The following is a 10,000-nucleotide window of genomic DNA, read 5'->3' as shown; positions in this document are numbered from 1 at the left end:
GTATGCGTGTGTGTGTATATATATATATATATATGTATATATATATATATATATATATATATATATATATATATATATATATATATATATATATATATATATATATAATGTGTATATATGTGTGTGTGTGTATATATATATATATATATATATATATATATATATATATATATATATATATATATATATATATATATCATAAAATCTTTTTTTAATAAAATAAATAAGACTTACAAAGAAGTTAAGAAAAAGCACCAAAAAATTTAGTGTGTGTGTATATATATATATATATATATATATATATATATATATATATATATATATATATATATATATATATATATATATATATATGCAGTAGATATTTTCCATTATCAGTGTTTTGTTGTCAAATTTCATGATTGTGTCATTACTTTTTTTGCTATCAAGGTCATTGTACGCGATCATTCACTAGTCTACATGTGTTACGAGGTCCTTCAGAAAATAGCCTTCAGGTTTTGTTTTTCTCTCTCTCAAACTTTATAGCCAAAAGTATGTGGACACCTGACCATAATGCTCATTTGTGCTTTTTGAACATGCCATTCCAGATTTAATCCCCCTTTACTGTCATAATAACCTCCACTCTTCTGGGAAGGCTTTCCACTAGATTTTGGAGCATGGCTGTGGGGATTTGTGTTCATTCAGCCACAAGAGCATTAGTGAGATCAGGCATTGTGAGGTGAAAGGTGTTCAGTTTTGTTGAGGTTGAGGTCGGGGCTCTGGAACAGGTTCTGGCGTCTTAGTTCCAGTGAAGCGAAACGGTAATGCCACATCATACAAAGACATTCTATACAATCGTGTGCTTCTAACTTTGCGGCAAAAGATTTGGGGGAAGAACCGCATACGGGTGTGATGGTCAGGTGTCCACATACTTTTGGCCATATGGTGTATATGGTTCACATGGTCATAAACCTATGTTAAGGACTGTGTGACTGTACATCTCAGTTGCTGTTGCCAGATCTATTTTAACACTGCAATCTCTCTGATATGTATTCCCGCAGGAAGTGCATGATATTCTCCGCGAGTACGAGCTCAAGTACTGCTTTGTGGACCGGAACAAAGGCACAGGTAATTGCCCTCCTTAACCCTACAGCTCTCATGCTTCTAATGGATCTCCCTGAAACTGTTCCATCTCAGACGCAAAAGCACTCGCCAATAAAGACCTGTCTGCCCACACAGTCTGATTTGACACACTTACCTGGTCATTTAACAGCCCTCTACACTGAAGGAGTGATTAATGACAGATGCTTCAGCTCCGAGTCATGCAGCACTTTAAATAGTGGGAAACTTGGAGCTGTGGTCTGGAAGCTGAAGTTTTGATCTTGTGTGATGTAGGTATTACAGAGCACCTATTCTGCCTGGCAATTTATTTTTTCTTCTTATTACTTATCAGTTTGAGGGAACATTTATGGGCACTTGAGTGTCTCAAGGATATGTTTGGAACTAGACACAATAGAATGGGTTATGAGAGAGAACCCTTATATACATACATACATACATACATATATATATATGTATATACATACAGACTGAGGTGTGTTACAGTTTGATACTTTAACAGTATGATCAGTCCCTCCAGGATTTCGCGGTCACAGAAATGAACGCGAAACCAAGCAAACGCCGCAATTTTTCAAGATTACCACAGATTTGGGCCAAGACGCCATCACGATGTGATGTCATCACAACGCACATTCAGCCAGAGCCCTCTTCGGTTCACGTACGTCGAACATGAGTACAGCTAAAAGGTCTGATTTACCAACAAACATCACTGCAAAAGACCGTGCCGAACAATTCTGAGCAAGTGCAATTTCATCAGTTTTACCAGGAAAAAAGCCGCAGCACAGTCGGGCATTTTTGGCCTCAACAATCGCAAAAAAGTCAGTGAAAGCCTGTATAGGTTTTGTATGATGATCTAGTTTTAAATGCAGAGTTTAACACTATCACTGGTTTAATCAAACATTCAAAAACACAATCAAATTCATTTAAAGGGAAAATGTATTACAAAATCTCTAAGGTCCTTGTTTACGTAACACAAAAACAAAAAGAAACGAAAAGATCAAATCCTACAAATCCTTCTTTCATATTTTTGAGAGTGACTTTTCCATAAAGTCTCATATTTAATCAGTATTCATTGCGTTGTCGTTTAACTAACATGGCCAAAAATAGAGTTGTTTTTGTTTAGTTCTGGTCGGCGATGACATGTTCTTCTTTTTTACGCTTGATATGCATTTTGTGTGTTTTTCATAAACTTGCTAGGAGTCGCAACAGAAGCAGCAACGTACCGTGTTTACAACAGTAGCCGAATCATGAAGTCAGAGGGTTTACAGTACTGTTTGTGTCTCTTGCATGCGGTTGCTGTAGTGTGATTTTAAGGGGTGTGAAGATATAGGGGGTTGCCAAACGTTTTGGGGAAAAGAACTTGTTTGGGTAAAGAAAACCAACCAAGTCGACAGTAATAGGGGGAAATTCATTTTAATCCGTGTTTTTTTTTTTTTTTAAATCAGCATTGAGGGAAGTGTCCAGTCATACACTGTGACTAACGGTGGAGTTGTAATAACCCTACAGCAGATACACACCTCACAGGAGAGCTAACTCTAGGTTCGATAAGCAGAGCTTGCATGGCAACCTGCGCCTTAAAACAGCTCTGAAATATCGGTTGGTCATAACACCTACAGTTATGTAGCAGGCATTCATGCGCTCTAATTAGTCTTGTTTGGGGATGAAGGTGAAACCCTGTGATCTCACCCTCCATCCTCTCCTGGCTTTCCTGGCTTGTCACCTCTACCCTCCACCCTGAGGTGGCCAGAATTCCTGTCTGAGAGCCAGTGGAGGTCGGACGATCCTTCTTCCACTTCTTATTGAAGCGGATTTATGATCCATATAGGGGTCAAAGTTGAAATCAGCTAGTAAGGGGAAGCATAAAAACCATTTCAGCCTTACCTACTAATGCAAGAGCGAAGAACGAGAGTGGAACGGCCAGTGGTAATGGACTTAGGATAGAGAATTGAAAGAGGACTGAGTGTCTCATGGGGACGGAATGCCAGACAGGGACACACGAGATATCTGGGAGAGCAAGAGGCCTTGCCTGTTTATAGCAGAAAGTGAGCTCTGATACTCACAAAACTGTTTGGCAGCAGTGAGGGGATTCCTCCTCCTCCTCCTTCTCCTCCTCCTCGCATGTCATTGTTACGGGGCACGGTTTCGTGAGAGACCTTCAGCTGAAAACGTCCAATCTGCCAAACGCCTGCCAACGATGAACTGAATTTCAAATTAAAAATAGTGACAATGCAGGCTCTTGTTTCAGACAGTCAGACTTGATCTCGGCTTGTTGACTGACCTCTGAGTTATCCAGCTTGGAGCGCACCGTCTATCACGGTTTACACTGCTGGTAACAATAAAGATTCTGCTCGCTGAAGCTTTCAAAAAACCTTCCAAAAACATCTCCAAATAAACCTCTCCTTACAGAAAACTTCACCAGTTCAAAAAAAAAAAATTGTATTGTCAAGTATCCACAATACAAGTTCGTGTTCGTGTTGTTACTGTAGAAAGGATAACATGTTATAATAATGACATGAATTAAAACCCAGTAAGCTACTTCTGTCAGAGCCTGCTGTTACACCAAATGAATCGCCACCTTCTGACCAATCAGAAGTGAGACTTCTACCCAAAATGAAAATGAGCTGTACGGCTATTTGCATTGTCTCCTTAAATTCCTTGCATTTGAAAATGGCTTCTGCGGTCGTAGCACGCATAATTCTATGTCCAAGGAAGAGAATAGTGATCTTATCAGTAAGAAAATGGATGCAGCACGAGAAGTGCTTCTGCCTTTTGCGGTGTTTTGTCGTTGAAATTATGGAATTGGCGAAGCACTCGTATTCATCTGTAATGAGCCTTTGCACTGCAGAAATTTCTCGTCGGGAAGTGCGAGTGCTGCTTTCTGAAAAGACACTAAAGAATGCTTTCAGAAAGCCGCCTGCTCTGACTCACCACACAGAGGGAGGGTGTATGTGTATATATGTATATGTGTGTGTGTGTATATATATATATATATATATATATATATATATATATATATATATATATATATATATATATATATATATAATGGGTTAGGGGGGTACTTTTAAACATATTTTCTCTAATCACTGCCGTTTGCCTACTGACATATTCTGAAGGATATGAATGAGTTCTGTACTGTGGGGGTTTGACTTCAAGTAGCAGATGACAATGAAGTGAGTCATCTGAATGTGTGTGTATGTTGAAAGGAACATATGAAAGTAACGCTTAATGTTTTAATAGAAGGAGAAATAATAATCCCCCATCCCCTGCACAAAGTTTACAGCAGATTTACCTCACACATGCAGCTAATTGTGAGGAGTTGTACGCAGGGTCTGTCTTGCAATGTAATATTTACTATTCATTTATTAATCATTAGTCCTGGAGAGTCTTCTTTACTGGGTTTTCAGCAGTAAACTAAGTGTGTGTGTGTGTATGTGCGCGCAGGGCTGTTTCTGGCCATTTTGGCACCCTAGACGTGATTCTTCTTGGTCATGAACAGACAGAAAGTCGGATTTATTATAAAAACTTGCCTCGGGTGTTCTCGCTGTTTGCAGGACTTCCAGACCGATAAAATATAAAACAAGACTAGGCTAGTTTGTTGTCGCTAGCCAAGCTAAGCTAACTAAGTTATCATTGTATGGGTTTAGCTGCTACAGTGCCATGCAAAATACGTTATCTGTCCTTATGCTCTGCTCGTATCATGTTCATGTAACTTGGAACTCGTATAGATATTTACTCATCTTGTTTTCCTGCTCAGCATGAGAGAATATTACTGTTTCAGTTTCAACCCCTTTACTGGTTAAAAATAAATAAATAAAAATCAGTGTATATCCATTTTTCCCCTCACACTGACTGTGTGAGTTAGCGTTTGGCAGAATTGAGACTGTCAGCCAATAAGACACGAGTATTTCCACGTATTTATATTTTCCTGTAAACCCTGTCTGATTGGTCTTACCTCCGTTCACTGAAGATAAAATACAACACTTCAGTCTTCTTTTACTGATGTTCAGTTGTGTAGTGACCAACTGCTCACTACGTGTATTATTCACTACTAAATTATTTGGGGCTACTGAATGCCCAGGCCAGGGACTCGGGTGGGTGAGTCGGGTGGGGGCGTTGGGGTGTTCAGTGGCGCCCCCAAGCTGGTGGCACCCTAGGAAACTGCCTAGTTCTCCTATGCCTAGAAACGGCTCTGTGTGTGTGTGTGTGTGTGTGTGTGTGTGTGTATTTCAGAAAGGGAATCAGTGATTGCATTGGGAAGGTATGCGTGGTGTACTGGTCTGCTAGTGGAATGACCGTCGAAGTGGTGGGCATAAAAATCGGAGCTAAACAATACAACATTTGTTTGGGCTCTGTTGTCTGGCACTGATGAACACAGCTTTATGCTCAATATAAAATACTCCGCTAATGATATTAAAAGCACTTTTTATTATCGCATTCACTTGAATTATATAAAGGGGTTTGTTCTGTGTTTCTATCCAGGCGTTCTGGAACTGTGATTAGCCTGGTGTAGTCAATAGCCAATTTTCCATGCTGTTGAGTAAGAGTTATGAATTCTATGTTTATATTTCACTGTATTCAGTGAAATTCAGTGCATTCAGTTACAAAGGCACAAATGTAATGTAAAAGTCTTGATGCACTTTATGTTGATTAGCATGTATAAAAACGACTGTGTTTCATTAACAGAGGTGGGAACAAGACATTGTTTTGAAGTGATAAGTTTAAAGTATTGACATTCAAGTCAAGTGCCAAATCAAATCCCAAGGCAAGACCAACAAGTCCCAAATCACATCCCATGTCAAGTTCCAGGTTGAGTCCCAAGTTAAGACAAGTCCCAACTTGAGTCCAAAGCCATGGTCTAAATCATGTCCCAAGTCAAGTCCTAAGTCAAGTTCCAAGTCAAAGTCAAGCTAAATACATCTCAAGTCACATCCTAGGTCATATACCAGGTATAATCTCAGATCCCAAGTACCAAGTCAAGTCCCAAATCAGGTCCCAGGTTAGACAAAGTCAGGTTTGTATTTTGTCAAATGTGAAGTCATTATGACTGGAGTCTAACTCGGTTATCAACAGTTTCCAGCTGTCAGCTTTTTGCTTCAAATGACTTAGAAATAGAGGTTGCTGAATAAAAGCTACCTGAGGCTTGACTGGCATCAAAACTTTTCTCTACTTCTGAGGAAAAATGGCAGATTTTCTTAGTGTTTGAGTAGTGCAAATGGTCAGAATTTTTAACAAGACGATCTTGTTTTGGACAGCTGTCAGCACTCCCTAACTAAACTCTCAACATTTAGGCTCCTTTTTGATTTGAAATGGTTGATTACTGCATGCCATAAACCTTTCATGAGGAACACACTACAAAATGTCCTTGTACCATATATATTGTTTCTGGCTCTTAACAAGACCGAATTATGTTTGCTAGACTGCTTCAAAATCCTGAATCTTGGATCGCTTTTATTCTATTTTGGTTTATGGTTTTATGGATTAACAGTAACCCAGTAACCACATTAATCCTTGCTCGAAATAAATGCGAATTCATAGCACTCTTGGTTTAGATAATGGCTGTTTCATGCTTAATTATTTCTAATGTGCCTTCGGGATCCTCTCATTTGTGGGCTATTAAAGTTGATATGACCATGAGGTACTAATATCCACTGTAATAGCTTAATCAGATTTTCTCACTGTCGCCAGATTATCTCCAGAATACTATGTTAACAAGCAGTAATTTGCGCCATGGACTATGTATATCAAGGTGGCTAATTAAGTGATTAGCCCCTTCATGTTTCAGTGTAACTAGCTGTGCAGTTGTTTTGAAGGTAATGTTGTGAAGTCAGGCCGGTTCTGACTCATGCGGGTGTAATCTGTGGTTAATTCTTCAACATCATGGGAAAATAGAGTGTGAATTGTATAACACCAGTATTAACACCAGCGAACTCATTAAATTTGATTGCTTATTTAATGTAATGCCTGGGACGTAGTGTCTAGCTAGCAAGACAAGTTAACTAGCAAACATTAGAAGATGTACAATGTCATATTTAATCACAATTTGCTCTACTAATTCAAACTGTATAGGTAAATGAATGCTATGTTGATTTTAAATTACTTTAAATGATATGAAAGTGTGAGGTGTATAACATAAATATGATTAACTAGATGCCTTATTGGGTTAAGACAGGCATGTCAACATCATTGAATTTAACAGCCGTTTCAAATCCGTATCTGAAAGCCTGGTCTTATATGTCTTAAAATAACTATCTGGGAGCTTTGCCAAGATGGCTACCGAACCCCCGACAGATTTTACTAGAAGGACTTTGGTCTTTTATTAGGTGGGGTCAGACCCCATCAAACCATCCCATAAATCTTACCCTGTTAATGGACTGTATACTAAGACTAATTAGCAAGACAAGTCCAGGAGAATGTTCAGGAAAAGTATTGGTTGGTTGGTTATGAAACATCTGATCAGAACTTTTTTACTGTGTCTGTTCAGCCTCCGTCATGCCCTTTGGTAAACGCCAAATGGGAACCCTGTTTCCACAGTAAAGCATGGTGGTGGTAACATCGTGTAATGGGCATGCTGTTCATCACTGGCAAACTGCTGATGGTTGATGGTGAGATGGATGGAGCCAAACTCAGGGCAATCCTCTGGGGGGAAAATACTGGAAAAACTCTTCCAGCCTGCAAAGACTGGAGTGGAGGCTTCCCATTCCAACAGGACAAGGATCCTTAGCCAAAAATATCAGGATCCAGATGTGCAAAGCCGATCGAAACGTATCCCAGAAGATTTGCAGCTGTAATCGCAGCCAAACATAGTTCTACCAAATGTTGCCATTGGGGTGAATCAACAAATATTGTGTCAATCAAATGGAGAAAATAAATCACCATTAAGTTTATTTCAATTCCACAAAATGTGGAAAATGTCAAAGCGGATGTATCACTCTCAGCTCTGATAACAACCGATAATTTATATAGGGATACATTATATGGCCAAAGGTTTTTGGACACTTGAGAATAACACTCATAAGTGCTTTTTGAACATTCTATTCAAAGATTTAGTCCCCATCTGCCAAACCCATGTCTTTATGGAGCTCGCTTTGTGCACAGGAGCATTGTCATTCTGGAACAGGTTTGGGCCTCTTCGTTAATATGAATGGGAAATTGTAATGCTACAGCGTACAATGACTTCCCATACAACTGGGTGCCTCTGTGTGGGCGGCTTGGCTCAGGTGGTAGAGCGGGTTGTCCACTAATCGTAGGGTTGGCGGTTTGATCCCCGGCCAACGTGACTCCACATGCCGAAGTGTCCTTGTACAAGACACTTAAACTCCAAGTTGCTCCCGATGGCAAGTTAGCGCCTTGCATGGCAGCTCTGCTACCGTTGGTGTGTGTGTGAATGGGTGAATGAGACACAGTGTAAAGCGCTTTGAATAAAAGCGTAAGTGCGGACCATTTACCATTCCAACTTTTGGCCATATTGTGTATAGTTCTAACATCAGTAAGGCCTGGTCATTGAAGAACCGTGCCCTTACCTCATGTTCCTGACAGTGCTTTGGTGTTCTCTGCCTATTAGTGTGGAGAAAAACAGAGTGGAGGTAACAGCTTACTGCAGATCCCAAAGGGATAAGAAGTGCACCATCAAAGCCCACGTGATGTCACTTCACGCCTTAGCACTTGTTCCATGTGCTGTCATTTGATGTACCCAATTAGTAAATGAGTGATGTACAACACGGACATTAATTGGCATGCGATTGTACTTGCCAGTTTTCTCAGTCCTGGTGGACTATTTCTCAGCATAAAAAAACAACACCACAGTGGCAGATTTGTAGCACAGCCTGACGCTACTGAAATCTGACAGTTGCAGGCAGTGAAGTGAACTCTATATACGGCTGTATACGGTCTCATTGCCTGACATGCTTTCAGTACACAAATATAGAAGTAGTAGTTGCATCTATGTTCCACATTGGTGGCTCTTTAAAATAAAATAAAATAAATAAATAAATAAAGTGGCAGAAACTGAAGATTGTAGGGTGGACAAAGTGCCAAACACATCCTCATTATTATAGATAAGGCATGGCCATTAAAACCATCAGCACAAGTGCATAAGGAGAGCCAGTTTGCATTCAAAAGCAGGATGAGGATGATGAAGGCTATGAAGATTGATGAAGGCGGAGCGAACGGATCCATTAGCGGTGCGGGGGTCTTGTTGTCCACTTGAAGTCAGATAGGGGCTTTTTGCCAGAATGTGTGGGAGCTGCAGGCGGATCTCGACAACCACTCGAGCCAGATGAGTGATGATGGGAAAGCAGGAGGAGATCATCATTAATTGATGCAGTGGCAAGTGTGGGCGGCTGCGCATACACACATATACAAGCGCACACGCATTCAGGCAGGACGATGAAGGCCGGTGTTCTCGAGTGTGGTCGAACCGTAAGCCTGGATCGTTCACTACTGTGACTGCTCATTATCACAGAGCTTATGAGTATATACTGTACAGCCATGGTTGTCCTGTTTGTCATAGTGTGTTTGCTATTTATAGTCAGGGTCCAACTCTTATGGTGTTGAATATGGATTTGGAAAAGCATGTATTACCTGTTTTTGTCAGTGGACTTTGTGTGTGTTAAATCCTTTTAACTTTTGTGAAGTGTTGCCTTGTTCATAACATGTTCAGCATTTTCACTTCATATAATAAATGGTCTGCACTTATATAGCGCTTTTATCCAAAGCACTGTTTCTCAATCACCATTCACACACACTCACACACCAGCGGTAGCAGATCTGCCATGCAAGGCGCTAGGTTGCCATCGGGAGCAACTTGGGGTTCAGTGTCTCGCCCAAGGACACTCCGGTATGTGGAGTCACGTGGGCCGGGAATCGAACCGCCAACCCTACGATTAGTGGACAACCCGCT

General features: G+C 40.3%; 1 protein-coding gene across 2 annotated transcripts in view; it reads left to right on the top strand.

Moving 5' to 3' along the window:
- raver2 (ribonucleoprotein, PTB-binding 2) overlaps window positions 1-10,000 on the top strand; it is a 94,235-nt gene that overhangs the window by 12,455 nt on the left and 71,780 nt on the right. For both annotated transcript variants that reach the window (XM_053683569.1, XM_053683570.1), the window contains exon 2: window positions 1,041-1,107. In XM_053683569.1, coding sequence (XP_053539544.1) covers window positions 1,041-1,107 — 67 coding nt within the window. The remainder of the gene's footprint in view (window positions 1-1,040; window positions 1,108-10,000) is intronic.

Source organism: Ictalurus punctatus, chromosome 11, assembly GCF_001660625.3.
Source record: "Ictalurus punctatus breed USDA103 chromosome 11, Coco_2.0, whole genome shotgun sequence".
Classification (NCBI taxonomy): Eukaryota; Metazoa; Chordata; class Actinopteri; order Siluriformes; family Ictaluridae; genus Ictalurus; species Ictalurus punctatus.
Note: the sequence above shows the minus strand (reverse complement) of the source record. Positions and strands in the feature narration are given on the sequence as shown.